Below are 22,326 nucleotides of genomic sequence, written 5' to 3'. Positions count from 1 at the left end.
ATGTGGCTACACAGTAGACACAAACACACACACAGTATACAATCACACAGTATACACATACATGTACACACAGTATACACAGACATGTTTCTATTGGCTGAGAAGGTACTGGAGAGGTGGGGCACCTATAATCTCAGGATTTTTAGACCAAAAGGATGCCGGTAAGGGACATTTCAGAGACAGATGCAAAAAAAATACACAAATTTTTACATACTGTCCCTGGTTTTACTGAGGCTGGCAACCCTGATGGGGTCCCCTAGTGGCATGGGGCCCTCGGGCAGTGCCCAAGTGGCCCAATGGTCAGTCCGCACCTGTTAAGGAGTCAGCAGCTTTGTCTCACCAGCTTTAATTCCAATAAAGGACGAGACTCCTCCATGCTAACTAGTGACCCCCGGCTAGAGACCTCCTCAGGAAGCATTGGGTCATCTGTTTCAACGTATGTTGATGGCATCATTTAAATACTGGGGTTTTGGTCCTCGCAATGGCAATGTGACTTCAGTTGTGTTCTATGCGATTTTCTGAATTTGAAATTAATTTATTTGTAATAAAATGGTGAATTTTTTAAAATATGTTTTGTAGTAATATCTTGGCACCTGAAAAATCTCTTCTGTCTTCTATGTTATTGTATATTATTAGGATGTAGGGCCATAAGCAACCCTTATGCCGCGTATACACGAGCAGAATGTCTGACAGAAAAAGTCAGACGGGAGCTTTTCATCATATATTCTGATCGTGTGTGTGTGCCCCATCCGACTTTTTTTTTAGAAAATTCTGACGGACTTAGAAATAGAACATGTTCTAAATATTTCCAATGGAACCAACTCCTATCGGGAAAACCGCTCGTCTGTATGCTGTTCCGACGTACCAATAATGGCGCATGCTCTGAAGCAAGTACGAGACGGAAGCTATTGGCTACTGGCTATTGAACTTCCTTTTTGTAGTCCCGTCGTACAGGTTGTACGTCACCGCGTTCTTGACGATCGGACTTTGGTGTGATCGTGTGTACGCAAGACAGTTTCAGAGGAATTCCGTCAGAAAAATCTTCTGAGTTTATTCAGAAGGGAAAACCGGTCGTGTGTACAGGGCATTACACCCAAATTTCCAAAGATTATAAGAGGTGTTGGCGATCGTATGTAGCACATACACATTGCCCAATTTTACTAATTCTTTTTATTTTTCCTTTTCTTCTTCTCAGGTTTCATTTGCTGTCACATATACACAGAGCCAGGGGACATATGAAAGAGACACGGATGTAAGTGACTTTTGTCCAGAGTGTCTCTACAGACTGACGTTTCAGCTACTGAAATTTAGTTAGGGATTCTATTAACTATAATGAAAAATAAAATGACAAACATTCATTTTTGAATGTTAAAAATCCTAAAAAGCCCCCCCAGGAAATGTCTGTTTGACATAGATGGGTTAGGAGGGTTAGGGATATAGGGTAAGAGTTAGAAGGTTAGGAGGACTGGGGGGATACATGGTGAGGGTTAGGAATGCAGAGTTAGGGGTTGAGGATACAAGGTCAGGATGGTTAGGAACACAGAGCTAGGGTTAGAAGGGATTGAAGAGTTAGGGATACATAGATGGGGTCAGGGACACAGGTTGAGGGTTTGGAGAGTTGGGGTGCAGAGTGAGCGTTAGGGTCGGGGGTACAGGGGGGAGGTTAGCATTGGGGTTACATGGGAAGTGTTAGGGATACAAGGTTAGGATGATTAGGTTTGAGATACAGATTTAGGGTTAGGCTTCGGGGTACAGGGTGAGGGTTAGGGTTTGGGTTGGAGGTACGGGGATGGGGGGGTTGGGACACAAGGTTAGGATGGTTAGGTTTAGGATACAGTTAGGGTTGGGCGTACAGGGGGAGGGTTAGGGTTTGGGTTGGAGGTACGGAGAGTGGGGGGGTTAGGGATACAAGGTTAGGATGGTTAGGTTTGGGATGCAGAGTTAGGGTTGGGCGTACAGGGGGAAGATTAGGGATACAAGGTTAGGATGGTTAGGTTTGGGATACAGAGTTAGGGTTGGGCGTACAGGGGGAAGATTAGGAATACAAGGTTAGGATGGTATAAGTTTGGGATACAGAGCAAGGGCTAGAGGGTTAGGGACACAGGGTGAGGGTAAGATTAGGAGGATTGTAGTTAAAGGGTTAGTAGGGTATTGTCAATGATATAGGGTTAGGATGGTTAAGGGTAGGGATTACAGTTAGGTTTAGGAGGGTTAGGGATACAGAATTAGAATTAGGGTTGGGGGTACAAGGTGATGGTTAGAGACACAAGGTTTGTATGGTTCGGGTTGGAGAGTTAGGGGTATAGGGTGAGGGTTAGAATTATGAGGATTGTAGTTAAGGATACAAGGTTAGAGTTAAGAGGGTTACAGAAGGTTAAGGTGTTTAGTGTTAGGTATACAATGTTGGGAGGTAGAGGGTTAGGATGGTTGGAGATATAGGGTTAGGGTAATGGATACAAGGTTAGGGTTAGGAGGGTTAGGGATGTAGGACAAGGTTTACAGTTAGTAAGGTTATTGTTAGGGATACAAAATTAGCGTTAGAGTTGGGAGGGTTAGGGGAAGGGTAGGGTTATTGTTGGGATACAGGATGAGAGTTAGGAGGGTTACATGGTTAAGAAGTTTAGATTTAAGCATACAGTGTTAGTGTTAGCAGGGATAGGGTTTCTTTGCTGTGTTAGTGACCACTGAAATACTTTGCACAAGAGCCAGTGCAGCAATAGAGAACCCATAGATTACTACAAGGGTTTTGCATACATTTTTTTTTTTGTACTCTAGCAAGCACTATAAAATATATTTTGGGTTGGGTTTTTTCCCCAATGTTTGGTATTCGATATTGTTTATTATTATTTTGTATTCTTGTAAATGTTAAGCTCCTTTGCTTTTTAGAGAGCTCAGTAGCTCAAGCTACAATTTCAACACACAATTGAATGAGAGGTATTTATAAAAACTTGAACAGTTTTCCAGTAATTGCATCCTTGCCGTACTCTGCAGATTGCGCTTGGAGTCCTGGGCTCACTTGCTGCGGTTGTGGCCATCTTGGAGACCACTAGTTGGCTGCGGAGATCGGGTCAGCAGAATATTGGGATAATGGTGAGTGCTGTGTTGATTGGCTGGTGGATGAACCTGTCCATGAAGTCACAAATCTCCTTATACTGATCTCATGAATATCATTCTGGCACTCATAATTTCCTCCATGACTATGATGATGATAATGGCGTCTTCCGAGAGTTCTGAGGCCTGCTGATTGGTTAAGAAGCTGGATAATGAGCTCATCAATCTGCTCTATCTTCCTGTAGACAGGCTCCCAGAACTGTGCAATGTAGCAGAGGTTGTTTGGTGGTCACTCTCCTTCTTCCATTCTGAGCCCTGCTGCACAGGAGAGAACAGGAAACTGCTGTGTGAAATGTTAAATTCATTTTTTTTATAGACAGACGTTTATTTCTGATACAATTTTGCCAAAGTTGTCCATGTTTCTTGTAGCCTAACTTATACTTTTTTTTTTCTTTTTCTTTTCAGGTAATAGTTAAGTTTTTGGCGTTCTCCTGTGGAGCTTTGTCAAATGCATTTTTCCTTGTTGTCTACGGAACATCAGTCTACTGGCTAATCGCATTTAAGGTATAGTTCCCAGTCACACCAGTCTCTGCACCAGAGGAGCTTACACTCTAATGTCCCCCCGTAGTCGCACACTGTTGCTATTATACATTTTTATAGCTCTGATATATGCAGTGCTGTACAAAGAACACTGAGTCTCCAAAACCAGAAGAGCTTACACTCTAATGTCCCACCACAGTCACACTCAATTATAATACATTTATATAGCTCTGTCCTATACCACAGTGCTGTATACTGTAACACTGAGCCAATCTCATCAGTCTTCGAAACCAGAGGAGCTTACACTCTAATGTCCCACCACAGTCTCACTCTATTATAATACATTTTATATAGATCTGACCTATACCACAGTGCTGTACACTGTAACACTGAGCCCGTCCCTTCAGTCTCTGCACCACAGGGGATTGCACTCTAATGTCCCCCCAACAGTAACACACTACAGAGTGTTTTACCACCAATTTCTCACTATCTCCCACTGTTGTCTATTAGGGTCAGACAACGACAGTGACGGTTACCCTTCCTCCGTCCGGTGGACAAGTTGAGACTGATTTTATCATCTATATGTCCCTGGCGTTTGCCCTAAAGGTATAGTGTCTGATATCGGCTGGGGAGTCTGGGCTCAGTTTGGAAACAGATTCCTCATACTCTCTTGTTCTCAGGTGTTGGAATTGCTCCATCTGCTGGTCACTCAGCTAACTGCCAACATTTTCCTGATTGACTGGGAGAGATCTAAGGATAAATCAACCTCCAATTCACAAGGTACAGTGCAAAAAAAATGAAAAAATGCTCCCTAAAGATGGGGTGCCCCCAAAAAATACAATGGCCCTTTACAACACTGGAAGGCTTAAAATCTTTTAATGAATCATTCTTATACATGGGAAGTCATGATGGCAAATTGGGTCATAATCCAAGTTTTTTTTCCCCCCCTGTCTTTAATAGTTTACTGTATGTAGACGAAGAACGAGCAGAATAGAAATTAATTTTGGTCAATGCAGTTTTGCAGATGAGGTTGAAGGAAAATTTAATTCCAAATTAATAATTTTTCCTGATGAATATAGAATTGAATATTTTACTACAGTATTTGAATATTAAATATGTGTATCCTATTACTGTATTATATCAAATATTATATTATTATTACTATCATTATAATGTATTTCTAACTATATGTGACTTTATTATGTATATATATGTGTGTATATATATATATATATATATATATATATATATATATATATATATATATATATATATATATATATATATAGTAAATCACATATAATTAGAAATACATTATAATAGTAATAATAATATTTGATATAATACAGTGTATATATATATATATATATATATATATACACATACAGTATCTCGCAAAAGTGAGTACACCTCTCACATTTTTGTCAATATTTTATTATATCTTTTGATGTGACAACACTGAAGAAATTACACTTTGCTACAATGTAAAGTAGTGAGTGTACAGCTTGTATAACAGTGTAAATTTGCTGTCCCCTCAAAATAACTCAACACACAGCCAATAATATCTAAACCGCTGGTAACAAAAGTGAGTACACCCCTAAGTGAAAATGTTCAAATTGGGGCCCAATTAGCCATTTTCTCTTCCCGGTGTCATGTGACTTGTTAGTGTGTCAAGGTCTCAGGTGTGAATGGGGAGCAGGTGTGTTAAATTTGGTGTTATCGTTCTCACTCTCTTATACTGGTCACTGGAAGTTCAACATGACACCTCATGGCAAAGAACTCTCTGAGGATCTGAAAAGAATTGTTGCTCTACTTAAAGATGGTCTAGGCCAGTGATGGTGAACCTTGGCACACCATATGTTTTGGAGATACATTTCCCATGATGCTCATGCTCTCTGCAGTGTAGTCAAGCATCATGGGAAATGTAGTTCCAAAACATCTGGGGTGCCAAGGTTCACCATCACTGGTCTAGGCTATAAGAAGATTGCCAAGACCCTGAAACTGAGCTACAGCATAGTGGCCAAGACCATACATCGGTTTAATAGGACAGGTTCCACTCAGAACAGGCCTTGCCGTGGTCGACCAAAGAAATTGAGTGCACGTGCTCAGCATCATATCCAGAGGTTGTCTTTGGGAATAGAGGTATGAGTGCTGCCGCCATTGCTGCAGAGGTTGAAGGGGTGGGGGTTCAGCCTGTCAGTGCTCAGACCATATGCCGCACACTGCATAAAATTGGTCTGCATGGCTGTCATCCCAGAAGGAAGCCTCTTTTAAAGATGATGCACAAGAAATCCTGCAAACAGTTTGCTGAAGACAAGCAGACTAAGGGCATGGGTTACTGAGACCAAGATAAACGTATTTGGTTCAGATGGTATCGAGTGTTTGTGGTGGCAACCAGGTGAGGAGTACAAAGACAAGTGTGTCTTGCCTACAGTCAAGCATGGTGGTGGGAGTGTCATGGTTTGGGGCTACATGAGTGCTGCCGGCACTGGGGAGCTACAGTTTATTGAGGGAACCATGAATGCCAACATGTACTGTGACATACTGAAGCAGAGCATGATCCCCTCCCTTCAGAGACTGGGCCGCAGGGCAGTATTCCAACATACTGACCCAAAACACACCTCCAAGATGACCACTGCCTTGCTAAAGAAGCTGACGGTAAAGGTGATGGACTGGCCAAGCATGTCTCCAGACCTAAACCCTATTGAGCATCTGTGGGGCATCCTCAAATGGAAGGTGGAGGCACGCAAGGTCTCTAACATCCTCCAGCTCCGTGATGTCATGGAGGAGGGGAAGAGGACTCCAGTGGCAACCTGGGAAGCTCTGGTGACCTCCATGCCCAAGAGGGTTAAGGCAGTGCTGGAAAATAATGGTGGCCACACAAAATATTGACACTTCGGGTGCAATTTAGACATTTTCACTTAGGGGTGTACTCACTTTTGTTGCCAGCGGTTTAGACATTAATGGCTGTGTGTTGAGTTATTTTGAGGGGACAGCAAATTTACACTGTTATACAAGCTGTACACTCACTACTTTACATTGTTTGTAGCAAACTGTCATTTCTTCAGTGTTGTCACATGGAAAGATAGAATAAAATTACAAAGATGGGTGTACTATATATATAATTTACATTATACTGGTAGTAATAATAATATTTGATATAATACAAGATAGATAGATATAGAGATATATATATATATATATATATATATATATATATATATATATATATATATATATATTTATATATATATATATATATATAATATTCTATAGCTACACACACAGATTTTTAATGTAAAATTAATAATACATTAAAGGTAGAATTGCTGGCAGAGTTGGCCTGCTGAGTTGTGTTAGGTAGGTATGGATTTATAAAGATGGCCCCTTTAATCGCTGAGTTTTGTCTTCCAGGTAAATCGAATGTGAGTATATGGAGGACGGTCCTGGTGGCCAATGAATGGAATGAGATCCAGACTTGCCGGAAACAAAGCCCAATGTTCCAGCTCTTCATGGTTCTTCTTCTCCTAGAGGTGACATTTAAAGCATATCTCTGCCTTTTAGAAAACGAAATGAGTTCCATCATTTGGCTATACCTACATTATTGTATTCGAGCCTTTACCTCTTTTCAAGTGTTTCTTTGCTGTTATGTGTCAATTGTCCTGTTAACCAGAAAGCAGTTGGTAAAAAAAATACTTCTTAAACGTTCAAGAACTCCTCCCAGGAGACATCCCCCCTCCCCCCCACCATAATGACACTGATAGGATGAGTGATCAATGAGGGAAACGGACATGTGAGTGGTTCACTTTGCTCTTCAGGGCAGAATAAAACTGTGAAAGTCCTCTTTCATCTACATGATATAAACTTACTATTGAATATACATATGCAATTTGTTCAGTCTGAATGTAAATTTGGATGGCCAATCGGAGATTTAAATGTATCATTGAAATCCATTTTATTTATTCGTTTTCTAAAGAATTCCAAATTTTCAGGACGATTCAAATTCAGATTGGCGAAAAATTATAAACTGATTTGAATTCTGTGTTAAGAATAGCTGGTTGTTAAGGATCGGATTGGGAAGCCGGCCGCTGCGTCAATAACAACCAATGACTCATTAGCGGTCAGCTGGCTTCCCCACTGAGAGGTGAGATGTAAACAAAAGAATGCCAGAAATAGAAAAGTAAAAAACAAAACAAAAAAACAAAAAACGTTTGCGCCCCCCCCCCCCCCCCCCCACCATCTATACCAGAACCTTGTGTACTGTCTTTATTCACTTTTTACACTTTTTTTGTGAATGGGTAGGGGTACATAGTACCCCATACTTATTCACATGAGGGGGGCGAGCTCTGGGTGGCCCCTTGTTAAAGGGGGCTTCCAGATTCCAATAAGCCCTCCCCCCGCAGTTCTCCACAACCACATCCACCCATCCTGAAATGCGCCCCCCCCCCCCCATGTTGAGGACATGTGGACTGGTATGGTTCCCCCCTTTCCTGACCTGCGGGGCTGCATTCTCAGATGAGAGCCTGGTATGGATTTGGGGGGGGGGTTAATCCTGCGCCACTTTTTTTTTTTAACTTTTCTATTGCCGCCATTCTTTTGCTTAAATTTCAGCTCATTTAAGCCCGCTGACAGCTGATGAGCCATTGTTTGTTGACGATGCATCGGCCATTTTCGCAGCTCGCTCCTTAACAACCAGCTATTTTTCACATTTGAATTGGTCGATCATTTTTTGACCGATCTGAATACAGATCGTTACGAAAATTTGGAATTCGTTAGGCTATTAATAAATTTAATTAAATGAAACAAAACAAATTCCGAAAGTAATCAACTAAACGAAATCAGTAACATCAAAAATCTATCCAAAGCTAAACAAAACACATTTTTGCGCCCTGCACATGTCTACTATTGAAAAGAGAGGTAAAGTTTTAAGAATCAATGTATAAACCAGTATTGGTGTTGTAAGCATTCACATAGGCCTAACTGATTCCAGTATTGTTTGTAATATGATTATCTCTTCTGAGAGTCAACGCCATCTAGTGGCCATGATCTGGTATTAAAATAAAAAAAATACTACTTTATGGCCACTAGAAGGCGCTGATGAGTATAGGAGATATTACAAACAATATGGGGATCGTTCGTTGTGCCTGTGTGAATGCTTAAGACATCTGCATGGTAAATTATTTTATACCTAGACCCCTTAGTGTCTGCAGGCTCAGGATCTGACCTTTTTAAAGTGCGTAGATTATTTATTTATATTTCTGAAGCTATAGATACATTTGTATATAGCGCCTCTGTTTAACGTCCTGCCCAAATCTCCTTCTTGCAGGTTGTTGGTCTGAAAAACATCACAGCCAAGGACCTCAACTTGGACTTGAACCCTTCTGCTGGATCTTACCAGGCCCCCTGGAGCATCATCCTGAGATTCGGAATTGCGGCATCCATGTGGCTGGCTGTTGGCCTGGTACAGGTGAGTGAAAAGGGGCACTGGGGTAATACCCATAATTCTCTGCTGGTGGACACTGTTTAACCACTTGCTGACCACCGGGTGTGTTTGTGTGTATCGGGTGATTCTTAGTGGGTAGGCTAATAGATCTTCCATAATATTATAGGAGATTAGAGAGAGGTGCACTAGGAATGATGACTGATGTAAAATATGTTTGTGTGAAGTGTGCAAATGCTATAAAGAGACACTTATTTTTTAAAAACTCATTGAAAGTCAAAAAATCCATGTATATAATTATCATAACAAAGGTATACAATTATAATAACTAAGGTGTCCAAAAATAATGAAAAATGTATACAAAAATAAAAACTATTTTTTTCAAATATAACAACAAATGTATCCCAATATAATAACAAATTTCTTCAACTATAATAGCAAATGTATACAAATATAATAACACAGTGGGAATCTGCGTATACAAATAGAATTAAACAACATCCACCTTTTATTGAATAGCTGAGTAAATACAGAGCAGGATATAATAGATAAGGAACAATTAACGAGAATCTTTTCCCCGATGCAATTTTTCAACAAAATCAATGGGAACGCGTGGCGGCGCGTGTGGTTGTTGCTCTTTCTCTATGTGCTTTGCAATGCACTTTCTCATTATAAAGCATTGAGGGAGGCCTTGGTGCATGCGTTGAGATCTGTTCATTCTGGAAAATGCATCAAGCAAAAAAGGAAAGATGTGAATCTATCGCTACTTTCAACCAGCAAGTGGCGCATTAGCTGTAAATCCCGTGGCCAGTGTGAGGACAGCCTCAGATAGTCCTTGGGAAGTCGTGGGTGTGGGATTCTGACCACTAACTGGTTTTTAGGGCAATCCTGATCCTTTTGTTTTAGTGCATAATTGCTGTGCTGCTCTTACCATCCTGTCCTGGTGACAACTGTTCTCCCCATTTCCTATACAGTTGTCACCAGGACCATAAATGGGACGAAATCTACCCAATGGGGTCCCAGACAGAAAAAAATACATTTCAGAATATGTAACTCTTCCCCATCATAGGGAGATTCAGCAAACATAAGGTGCCCACATAATGAAATGTATTTATCTGGAGCCATAGGATTATAAAGAATCTCCTGCAAATGAGATCTTGCCGTGCAAAGCACTACAGACATTATTTCAATTTATCTTACAGGTTCTCTTCTTCATCTTCATCTATGAACGGTTTGTTGAAGACAAAATTAAACAATTTGCCGACCTCTGTTCTCTCAGCAACGTGAGTGTTTTTATAGGTCCAATCACAGTGAAATAATATCTTATATAATACATGTTATATTTTGAGAGCGGTGATGTCACTCCTGTATAATATATCTTATCTCTAGAGAGCGGTGATGTCACTCCTGTTTAATATATCATATGTGGAGAGTAGTGATGTCACTCATGTATAATATATCCTATCTGGAGAGCGGTGAAATTAATAAATAATAATGTTGCGCTGTGTAAAATGTAAATAACAGAATGCACAAAGTGCAATGAATAAATCAATGAAAAATACCATAGACGGTGTGCTAATAAAAGGAAAAAAGTCTGTGACAGTTTAAAAATATATATTACTATATATATTGTGTGTGTGTGTGTGTGTGTGTATAGATAGATAGATAGATATAGATATAGATATAATATGTTTATGTGTGTGTGTGTGTATATATATATATATATATATATATATATAATATATGTGTGTGTGTGTATTAAACTGTCAGATTTTTTTCCTGCATTATATCGTCTGACTCTTCGCTTTTGTTCGATTTTGCACATGGACTTTTGTCACTTTGTTTTGGTCATTTGTTAATTGGATGTTTCATGTTATATGTTTTCATTAGCACACCGTCTATGGTATTTTTCATTGATTTATTCATTGCACTTTGTGCATTCTGTTATTTACATTTTATGCAGCGCAACATCATTATTTATTAATTTCCCCTTTTTTTTTTTTCCTGTCAAGTATCAGTTTACCTGGTGTTTGCTGCAGTGTCCCCTAGGTTTTTATGTTCTTATTTATAGGCAGCGCGGGAGTCGTCTATTTATATATCTGGAGAGTAGTGATGTCACTCCTGTATAATATATCTTATATCTGGAGAGCGGTGATGTTACTGCTGTATAATATATCATATATGGAGAGCAGTGATGTCACTCCTGTATAATATATCATATATGGAGAGCAGTGATGTCACTTCTGTATAATATATCATATATGGAGAGCAGTGATGTCACTCCTGTATAATATATCTTATATCTGGAGAGCGGTGATGTTACTGCTGTATAATATATCATATATGGAGAGCAGTGATGTCACTTCTGTATAATATATCATATATGGAGAGCAGTGATGTCACTCCTGTATAATATATCTTATATTTTGAGACTGGGGATGTCACTCCTGTATAATTATAATTTTTAAAAGTTTAAAAACCTAAAAAAATGTAAGTCTTCTCCACTCCATCCAAAACTTTCCATGTTCAAAGTTGGGCTTTAATACGAAGTCATCCAAATCCTTTGCTCGCTCCTTGTGTTGGGTGTCGGATACTCTCATATATGGTTGTGTTATGAAGAGGAATGTTCTTTCAGGTCTCGGTTCTGGTTCTGACCCACAAGTGTTATGGATATTATATACACGGCCGATCGGTACACGGACAAGCAGATGTCAGCATGGAGATGATGATGGACAATCTGAGGAAGGAGGAAGTGAGTGATGCTAAGGATCACTTTTATATATTTTTGTTTTCTTTATACACAATAGGACAAAAAAAATGTAAATGTTTTTTGCGCAGGAAAACTTGTGTCCACTGAGGGGCCTGGAGCCGGGGTCAGACGTCCAGACCTTCGAGGTGGTGCTGAGCGATCGTACACGGGAGCAATATGACAAGATAATGCAGCCGCTTAAGGAGGTATACCGTCCTCCTCCTCTCCCACATTGTTTGAATTTATCGGGTTAAGAATTGATCACCGGGCTGCACTAAACCAAAATGACTGTTTCGTTTGTAGAAAATACAATTTTATAACTCCAGAATATACTGAAAAGTAACAGTTGAGGCGTTTATTTGGAGTGATTTACCCCCTTCCTGACCAGAGCACTTTTTGGGATTCGGCACTGCATCGCTTTAACTGACAATTGCTCAGTCGTGCGACATTGCAACCAAACAAAATTGATGTCCTTTTTTTCCCCTACAAATAGAGCTTTCTTTTAGTGGTATTTAATCACCTCTACGGTTTATTTTTTGCACTATAAACAAAATAAAAAGGGTGACAATTTTGAAAAAAAAACGCAATATTTTTTATTTTTTATTTTTTTATCGTAACTGCGACATTATGGCGGACACATCGGACACTTTTGACACTATTTTGGGACCATTGTCATTTGTACAGCGATCAGTGCTATAAAAATGCACTGATTACTGTGTAAATGACACTGGCAGGGAAGGGGTTAAACACTAGGGGGTGATCATGGGGTTAAGTGTGTCCTAGGGAGTGATTCTAACTGTGGGTGGATGAGCTACTACTTACATGAGAGCGATCACTGCTCCCAATGACGGGGAGCAGTGATCTCTGTCATATTACTAGGCAGAATGGGGAAAGTAGTTTACAAAGGCATCTCCCTGTTTTTCCACTCCGGGACATGATCGCGAACATCGAGTCCGCGGGACCCGTGGACACGGTCACAGAACACGCGCACCCACAATGCCGCATCTTAAAGGGGATGTACCTGTACGCCCTTTTGTCCACCCGTGCCATTCTGCCGACATATATGGACGTGCAGCATTCGGGAAGGGGTTAATGTAAATAAAACATATGTTAGGCTTACTGGTCCTCTCATTAGTATGGATGTTATTTAATGTTGATGTAGCAGGGAACTGGTTATATTTCCTGCAGTATCAGAAGAGACACTGCAACATTTTTGCAGTGACACTGTTTCCCTCTAGTGCCAGCCAAAACTCTGTGTCATCACATCCTGTCAGCAGAGTGATTACCACCAGGGAGCAAAGCATAACGGGATATGTAGTTCTAGGACTCAAGTTTCAGATTCAGAATGAACTGTATGGAACTACAAGAGCCAGCATGACCTGGAGAAGACTCCATCTTGCTTTGCTAAGGGATTTTCAGACAACATGAGGCAAGGGAAATTATTAGACCTAGGGAGAGGGTCTGCCTCCCAGGTCAGTCCACCACATGATTTCAGGCATCCACAGCCAGTCGGGACATCCAGCCTGAGAGAGGGGGATCCCAGGTGCATATCCAGATTCACCTGCACAGACGGTATAAAGCGTCCCAGTGTCAGGTCACCAGTCGGGTCCCTAAAAGAGCCTGCCTGCTCCAGGACATTCATTTGGGCCTTGGCCGCAGGATTGGGTGAGGGCTTTACCCCATTTGCAGGAAACAAAGACACTGCACACAGACAGAGTTAAATGGACACTGTATACAGACATCATTGCTGTTAGTCATCTTATTGACACTTGTAGTGCCACAGGGCTAAAGGATAAGGCCATCCATTCACAGGGAGGGACACTGTATACAGACACCATTGTCCTTTCACCTTGCTGAGGAAGATCCTCCATTCTTTACTTGATAATCTGGGCCATATGTTTTGTTTGGCCCTGCTATCCAGGAGTTTAAGTGCACCAATGAGAGTGGCTACCTGCAGACACAAAGTTATCTTTTCTTCAAAAGGACTGAAGCTACTAGAGCCATATGGATCCGCACACATATTCAGGGCTCTGTAGGACAGTTTATCTGGGAAGTTAAGCCAATAAATAGTGAGTTGAATAAAGTGTTTGTAGTTGGGCCTGTGGTGTCAGGAGACCGAAGAGAGAGGTCTGACATAAAGAGGGTCAGTCTTCTGCTCTCCTCCTGCCTGGACTCATAGAGCCACATTTGAGTAGACCAATCCGATATAAAGTGTCATATTGTGATTTATTTGCCATTTAAGCGTGCCTCTGTTCTTGGGGTTATTCTCAGGTTTGGGATCCCCTGAAAGCAGCCTGAATATAGTATTGAGCTATATTGCTCTTAATTGCAGTTATTGCTCTCCAGTAGATTATGTGAATATCTACGGTTATTGTCTGTTACTTTTCCACAGAAATATTGCAGTAATGACAATTTCTGTGTTTTATCATAATGTGTGTTTCTCATTGGTCCATGCACTTACACTATTGCCAGGTGTGCCAGAGGGGGCAGAGGCTGTTATTAGGGTTGAGGGGCAGAGTAACGGACTGAACAACTTGAGCGGCTCCTCCAGGGGTAGCGCTACACCATATTGGATATTTTCATATTGTTTTACTTTTGTATGTTATTGTTAAAAAAAACTACTCCCTCCCTCACCCCTCTCACATTCCTTCTATCTCCTCGCTCTCCTCTACCTCTCCTTTCCTATCCCTCTTCCTCTACTCTTCTATACATCCCTTGTATTTCCTCTTCTGTCCTTTCCTGTCCCTCTCTTCTCCCCTATTTTACTCTCCTTTTCCTAACCCCACTCTGTCCTCTCCATCTTCTGCTCACTTTCCTCTCTCTTTTTTACTTTTCTTATCTCATCTCCCATTCTCTCCTACTCCACCTAATTTACCCCCTCCCCCCCCCCCCCCCCAATACTCTTTATTTTTCATCTCCTCACGCCCGCTCTCCGCATACTCTCCTCTTCTCCCGCTCTCTAAATCTCCTATCCCACTCTCCTCTCCTTCCTCTTCTATTCTCCTCTGCCTCTCTTGCTCTTATCCCGCTCTCTTTAACGCCTTTCCCTCTTGTATTCTCCTCTCCCTCTCATATTCTCCCACTCTCTTCCTATTCTCCTCTCCTTCTCTTACTCACCTCTCCGTCTCTCACTTTTTTCCTCCTCCTCTTTTACTTTCTTATCTCACCGTCTTACTTTCTATTCAAATCTATTCTCCCTCTCCTTATTCTCCTCTCCCTCTCGAACTCTTCTTTCTTTCCACTCTATTCTTTCTGACTCTTCTCCCACTCTCCTCTTCCTCATACACTCCCCTCCCTCTCTTACTCTTCTCTAATCTCTCCTACTCTCCTCTTCCTCTTATTCTCACCTCCTTTTCCTACTCTCCTCTCCCTCTGCCTCTTATTATCCCCCTGTTTCCCCTAAAATAAGACCTAGTGTGATTGTCGGTGATGGCTGCAATAAAAGCCCTACCCCCCAAATAAGCCCTAGTTAAAGTTCTTGTAGGTCTTCTTTTCAGGGTAGGGCTTATTTTTGAGGAAACAGAGTAGGGCTTATTTGGGTGGTAGGGCTTATATTGCAGCCAACACCGACAATCACGCTAGGTCTTATTTTAGGGGAAACAGGGTACCATACTCCCCTCTCTAATTCTCCTCTCATTCTCTTACTCTCATCTCCTTTTCTTATTCTGTTCTCCCATTCTTTCTCTTCCCTTGTTCTCCTCCTCTTTATTACCCCACTTTACTAATCCTCTTATTTTTTCTCTCCTTTTCTTGCTCTCCTCCCCCATTTCTTGCTTTCCATTCCCTTTCTTGCTCTCCTCCTCTTTCCTGTCCCACTCTCCCCTTATCTCTTATTCTCCTCTCCCTCTCTTTTATTCTCCTCTTCCTCTCTTATGCTCCTCTCCCTCTCATATTATCCTTTTCCTTTTTTACTCTCCTCTCCTTTACATTCCTACCCCACTCTCCTCTCCCTCTCTTACATTTCTTACCTCCCACTCTAACCCTATTCCCCTCTCCCCTCCTGCTTATACCCCTCTCCCTCTTATACTGCTCTCTCTTCTATTACACTTCTCTCTTTATCTCTTCTATCTCTTTGTCTAGGCTCCCAGAGGCCAGAAAGCTGGGAATGAGAAGAACCCAATGTTACAGCAACGGATCAGAACCTACTACACCGTTAACCGCTTCCTTTCTGCCTTATTGGATCACGTATGTTCTACCACATAATGCTGACCACACACATTACAATCTGACATCAGCAACTATGTAGAATAAGAGCGTGCCTTATTGGATGCACATAAATGGAGCCCTATGTGTAGAAAAATGATGGCGACGTAGTGGCTTCATTTTAGTACTGCAAACTGCTATAAAAAGTGATCTGCATGGAGTTTGTATGTTCTCCCCGTGTTTGCATGGGCGTAAGTTCCTCCCACATTCTGGGTCCTTTTTATACTGATGTTTATAGAGATCAATAGCTTAAGGTTTAATTTTAGCACCCAAGTGAGTCAGGGATGCGACTTCTCCCCTCTCTACCTGCCTGTCTGTGCAGATGGTGCTGCAGAGAGTTTTAATCAAACAGAGGAACCCTGAAAGCCAGCAATTTCTTAGTGAATCATTTGGTCCATCCTGTATTAAAGGGGTTGTAAAGGCAGAAGGTTTTTCATCTTAATGCATTCTATGCATTAAGATAAAAAGCCTTCTGTGTGCAGCAGCCCCCCTAATACTTACCTGAGTCCAGCAATGTCCACGAGTGTCTCAGCTGTCCGAGATTCTCCTTCCTGATTGGCTGAGACACATCAGCGGCACCACTGGCTCGGCTCGGGTGCCCCCATAGCAATCTGCTTGCTGTGGGGGGCACTGAGCAGGAGGGAGGGGCCAGGAGCACTGAAGAGGGACCTGAGAAGAGGAGGATCCGGGTTGCTCTGTGCAAATCCACTGCAACAGAGCAGGTAACTATAACATGTTTAATGTTTTTATAGCAAACAAAAACGAGACCCCCCTTACAATCACTTTAAGTTTACCAGGGGAAATCATTCAACGGGAAAACATTTTGGTGGGATTTACCTCACATTTTTTCTTTCTACTTTGGAAGTGAAGGGAAATCTCTGCAATGGGGCAGAGATGGCACATAAAGAAGACCACCATAGGCGTGCACACAGGGTGTGGCAGATATGCCCTAATTACCCCATGTGGTGCAGATTTCCTCTGCTGCCCAGGCCCATTCAATGTCTGAACACCCCCCCCCTCTGCTTTCCCACCAGCTGTTGCTGCGGCACACAGGGGGATGCTTCAAGATGGAGAGCGGGGGAAGGGGCTGTTAAATATGTCATTTACTGACTCCTTCCATTTCTTAATGAACTGTACCGATCACTGCGGTTTCCATTCATAACTGAAGCATGCTTCAATTGGTAAATAAACAGGAAGCCGCTCAGCAGAGATCACTTCCCATTCATTCCCTGCCCCATACAGCTGGGACTGCAGAGAAATACATGAGCTTTGGGGGGGCACACCCTAATGCAGCAGGCTGCCCACACCTATGAAGACCACCCTTACGCTATCCGAAATAAAAAAAATAAATGTGTTTTGTTTTAGATATCTTAAAGTGGTTCTAAAGCCTCAAGGTTTTTTACCTTAATGCCTTCTTCTCTCCATTGAGATTAAATAAAAACTTCTCTGCTGCAAGATCCTCCCCAGCAACCCCTTATTCTTACCTGAGCCCGATCCCAACCAGCGACGTGCTTGTGAGCAGTGGCTCTCGCCTCATTGGGCAGCTCAAGAAACCCCAAAAAAATGTTTAATAGTAAAATAAAAGTCATTAACTTTATAAATGTAATTTTTAAAAAAATGTACCCCAAACCTGTTATTGCTTCTTTTTAAATTCACCCTGGGTGCAAACATGGTGAATATTTGTGTCGCATGTTGGGGCGCAGAGTGACCTCAGATGTTCAGTGATGTTCAGTGGTTGTCGCTCATCTGATCTTTCATTGGCAGGTCTATAAGGATTTGGATTATGTGGTGAAGAACAAGCTGCTCCTGGAGAACATTCTTGACCTTGAGTTCCAACAACCACTCGACAAGTCAATATTTTATAAAGGTGAGCATCTCCATACAGTGTACCGGGTCATATACTCTGTGCATGCCATGACACCCCAGACAACAAGTGAAATGGATTGGGGACACTAATACTATCCAGCAGAAGTTTAAACGCTGCTAAATGTAGAAATCTGCCCAGTTTTCATTTCTTCTGATGTTGCTTACTGTGCACCTAAACCCCCCTCCTGCCCAGACCAATTTTCAGCTTTTAGGCTGGATTCACACCTATGCATTTTTGATGCTTTTTGCATTTTGCAGATTTGCACTACAGAACGTGTTCCATAGGAAACAATGTTAAATGGGCTGTAGTGCAAATCTGCAAAATGCAAAAAGCACTAAAACTGCATAGGTGTGAATCCAGCCTTAGCGCTGTCACTCTTTGACAATTGCGCGGTCATACAACACTGTACCCTAATGACATTTTTATCATTTTTTTCCCCGCAAATAGAGCTTTCTTTTGATGGTATTTGATCACCTCTGGGTTTTTCATTTTTTGTTAAAAAAAAAAATGTAAAACAACCAATTAAAAAAAAAATACAAAACCGTAATACATTTTGCAAACAGGTAATTTTTCTCCATTGATGTACGTTGATGAGGCTACACAGATGGGCACTGATAGGCTGCACTGGTGGGCACTGCTAGGCGGCACTGGTGGGCACTGCTAGGCGGCACTGGTGGGCACTGCTATGCGGCACTGGTGGGCACTACTAGGCGGCACTGGTGGGCACTACTAGGCGACACTGGTGGGCACTACTAGGCGGCACTGATGGGCACTACTAGGCGGCACTGATGGGCACTACTAGGCGGCACTGATGGGCACTAATAGGTGGCACTGAAGAGCATCGATAGGTGGCACTGAAGGGCACTAATAGCTGGCACTGATGGGTGGGAGTGATGGGCACTGATAGGTAGCACTGATGAGGCACCATGGGCATTGATAGATGCCACTTGTGGGCACTGATATACTATGGGCACTGATTGGTGGGCACTGATTGCTGGCATTGGCAGGCGGTACTGGTGGACACAGACAGGGACCAATGTCCCTTCAAACAGTAGCCGGGAGGGGCCTGCAGGATGCTATACATAGCTTCCTGAAAACATCCCAGCGCTCTGAATCTGTACCCTTCTCAGTAGCCCTGATGCAAGCAGTGGGAGGAGTTATGCAAATATCAATATGCCTTGATGGGTGGGTGTCAGTCTGGAGGAGTGGGCTTTCCTAGACAGGCTCTCTTTGCATGAAGACCTCTCTAGGCGGTGTCCACATCTGATGCTGAGCCTCCTTGATTAAAAGAACTGAATAAAAGGGACTATCTGACCTGCTCCAGCTTCTAATGCACATTGTGAGAAGCTCACAGTGTGCAGTGAAATCATAGAGATTTCAGTACAGGAAAGGAGCCGGTACAACTGCAAGACTGAAGGGAACATTGGAGGTCGGACTTCAGCGGCTCAATTCTGAGTTTTCACTTCACTAATTTTGCAGTAAAAATAATTATGCAGAAATCGATTCCCTCCTAACTAATAAATATTAGCGATTACATTTTTAAACTGGCTCCTCAGTTACATGGATGAAATGCATTATGTTACTGATCCATCTCTGCCTCTATTTCAGATGAACGTCATCATTTTAACCGCGCTCTTTTCTATGGCAACGAGCTGGTGCTGCTTCTCTTTGATACTCTTCTGTTCTGCATCATAGACCTGGGGACACAGAATTTTATCCTGGCCACAATCCTAACCTTTGTCATTCAGATGGTGAGAAGAACTAGTTACTTTAAATGTCTACCAAGTCCTCTAACAAGATACTGTACCAATGCTAAACATTTCCACATCTGTGGATAATCTAAGGTGCATTGAAGGGTCAGTCCACCCAGAACTGATATTGCAGCGTCTGTTGGAGGCAGGAAAGGTTAACCTTCAAACTGTCTCTTCTTTTGGGAACTCCATTGGTGGTGAGATTTCTGTACTTGGGTCTGTACACCTGCTGTGCCCATTATGAGGGGTTTTCACCAGCCGTGTGCTGAGTTCCTGGGTCTCCACATCTGCTGTGCCCATTATGAGGGGTTCCCACCATCCATGTGCTGAGTTTCCGGGTCTGTATACCTGCTGTGCCCATTATGAGGGGTTCCCACCATCCTTGTGCTGAGTTCCTGGCTCTCCACATCTACTGTGCCCATTATGTGGGGTTCCTACAAACCCTGTGCTGAGTTCCTGGGTCTGTCTGCTGTGCCCATTATGAGGGGTTCCCACCATCCCTGAGCTGAGTTCCCGGGTCTGTACACCTGCGTTGCCCATTATGAGGGGTTCCCACCATCCCTGCTGAGTTCTTGGGTCTGTACACCTGCTGTGCCCATTATGAGGGGTTCCCACCATCCCTACACTGAGTTCCCAATGTTTTATTTAAAATGTCATTAGTTGATGAGGGGGGAGGAGGAACCAAGGAAGGTAAAAATTAAGCAGAATAGCCTTGAGCTTTAAGCCCTGATAAAGGACTGTGGAACTCACAAAACGTGTCGGCTTTTTAACAAACATTACCGCAAATAAATATTTCTTTTATCTGGTGTCTGGTACTCTTCTTTCCACAACCTTTGGAAATATGGATATAGTTGTGATCGGTAGAGATTCGGGGGCTATTGAGTACAACACACAGAGATTCGGATGTTATTGAGTACAACATTGCAGTTTGTGTTTTTGGTATTTGCTCTCACATTGTATAATAGATTATTTATATGTTTTTACAGTTTGTGCAAATTCTTCGCTCCCTGATCGGAAAGAAAAATCTGTCGGCTCAGACTCTGGTGGAAGAAAGTTTCCTCATCTGAGGACAAGATTCTCGTAATAATTCTGCAACAGTTAAAGCGTAACTTATCCCCCCCCCCCCCCCCATTTCTTCCCCACTCTTCCCAGAAACATACAAGGCCTAAGCATCCCTCACCGGGTACAAACAGATAATTCAAGAGCCTGCACTGGCCTAATAGGACAGCCCAAGCAGCAAACAGTGATTGCACACTGGTGACCTTACAAATCTATTGTATTTTTGTATTTAAATCCTGTAAATACTGAATGTACACGTTTTTTCTGCATATTTGTAATTTTGTACATTTATATTTTTGTAAGTAATCTAAGTAAATAAACCAGAAATCTGTAAATTTTTCAAAATGTTGTTTAATATTTTTTCCATAATTGCAGTACATTTGTTTAATTTAACATTACATCTGGTGTGATAAGCAACTTATTGGTCTATTTTATATGATTAAAAATAGTGCAGCAAATCTACATGTATACTGTGCAAAACAAATGTTCCTTAGGCCACTCTCTCTTCTAAAGGAATGTTCATTTATTATGGACAGTAGTAAAATACCACATTATGACCACCAAATGTAGATGAGGAGCATAGGAATAAAATATTCAAAAACATTTTAGGGCTCCCACATGTATCCCCGGATGGTATGAGTTTAATTATTGTTGTTACTTGTATTTTCCCCTTATTTTGGCACCCTTTAAAGATCTTTTTTTTGTCTTGGGATCTCCCCTGCCCAGGATGGATGTGGGAGTGGGAGCCCTGATTTTTGTTTTTAATATTTTATTTTGGGATGATGCCTTTTAAAGGGTGAGCTTTTTTTATGAGCTCAATCCACATTTTTGGGTTAATATGTGCATAGGAATTAAATACATCATTATGGCCACTAGATGGTGATGAGGAGCATAGGGGAAAAAAAATACTGCATTATGGCTACTAGATGCAGCTGAGAAGCATAGGAATAAAATATCATATTATGGCCACTAGATGCAGATGAAGAGCATAGGAATACAATATTGCATTATGGCCACTAGACGGAGATGAGGAGCATAGGAAAAAAATACTGCATTATGGCCACTAGATGTAGCTGAGAAGCATAGGAATAAAATCATATCATATTATGGCCACTAGATGGAGACGAAGAGCATAGGAATACAATATTGCATTATGGCCACTAGCTAGATGGAGATAAGAAGCATAGGAATAAAATGCTGCATTATGGCTACTAGATGTATCCCAGAAGCATAGGAATAAAATACTGCATTATGTCTGCTAGATGGAGATAAGGTTAGGAATAAAATACCGTATTTGGCCACTAGATGGAGATGAGGAACATAGGAATACAATATTTCATTATGGCCACTAGATGGACATGAGGAGCATATGAATACAATATTTCATTATGGCCACTAGATGGAGATGAGGCGCAAAGGAATAAAATACTGCATTATGGCCATTATATGTAGCCGAGAAGCGTAGTAATAAAATATCGTATTATGGCCACTAGATGGAGATTAGCATAGGAATAGAATACTGCATTATGGTCCCTAGATGTACTTGAGAGGCATAGAAAAAAATACAGCATTTATTGCCATTAGCTAAGGATGTTTGCTTAAGAATAATATACTGCAATATGGCCACTAGATGGAGATGAGGAGCAATGGAATAAAATACAGCATA

General features: G+C 41.7%; 1 protein-coding gene across 1 annotated transcript in view; it reads left to right on the top strand.

Moving 5' to 3' along the window:
- LOC143928420 (meckelin-like) overlaps positions 1 to 21,005 on the top strand; it is a 50,613-nt gene extending 29,608 nt beyond the window's left edge. The window contains exons 15-28 of the mRNA XM_077453339.1: positions 1,196 to 1,252; positions 2,992 to 3,090; positions 3,517 to 3,615; positions 4,102 to 4,197; positions 4,272 to 4,371; positions 7,006 to 7,124; positions 8,918 to 9,058; positions 10,234 to 10,314; positions 11,667 to 11,783; positions 11,870 to 11,986; positions 15,861 to 15,965; positions 17,748 to 17,850; positions 19,459 to 19,601; positions 20,588 to 21,005. Of these exons, the coding sequence (XP_077309465.1) occupies positions 1,196 to 1,252; positions 2,992 to 3,090; positions 3,517 to 3,615; positions 4,102 to 4,197; positions 4,272 to 4,371; positions 7,006 to 7,124; positions 8,918 to 9,058; positions 10,234 to 10,314; positions 11,667 to 11,783; positions 11,870 to 11,986; positions 15,861 to 15,965; positions 17,748 to 17,850; positions 19,459 to 19,601; positions 20,588 to 20,668 (1,458 nt within the window). The 3' untranslated portion in view covers positions 20,669 to 21,005. The remainder of the gene's footprint in view (positions 1 to 1,195; positions 1,253 to 2,991; positions 3,091 to 3,516; positions 3,616 to 4,101; positions 4,198 to 4,271; positions 4,372 to 7,005; positions 7,125 to 8,917; positions 9,059 to 10,233; positions 10,315 to 11,666; positions 11,784 to 11,869; positions 11,987 to 15,860; positions 15,966 to 17,747; positions 17,851 to 19,458; positions 19,602 to 20,587) is intronic.
- The last annotated feature ends 1,321 nt before the right edge of the window (positions 21,006 to 22,326 follow it).

This window comes from Lithobates pipiens, unplaced genomic scaffold (genome assembly GCF_037356315.1).
Source record: "Lithobates pipiens isolate NorthernLeopardFrog02 unplaced genomic scaffold, aLitPip1_a1.2 Scaffold_10, whole genome shotgun sequence".
Classification (NCBI taxonomy): domain Eukaryota; kingdom Metazoa; phylum Chordata; class Amphibia; order Anura; family Ranidae; genus Lithobates; species Lithobates pipiens.
Note: the sequence above shows the minus strand (reverse complement) of the source record. Positions and strands in the feature narration are given on the sequence as shown.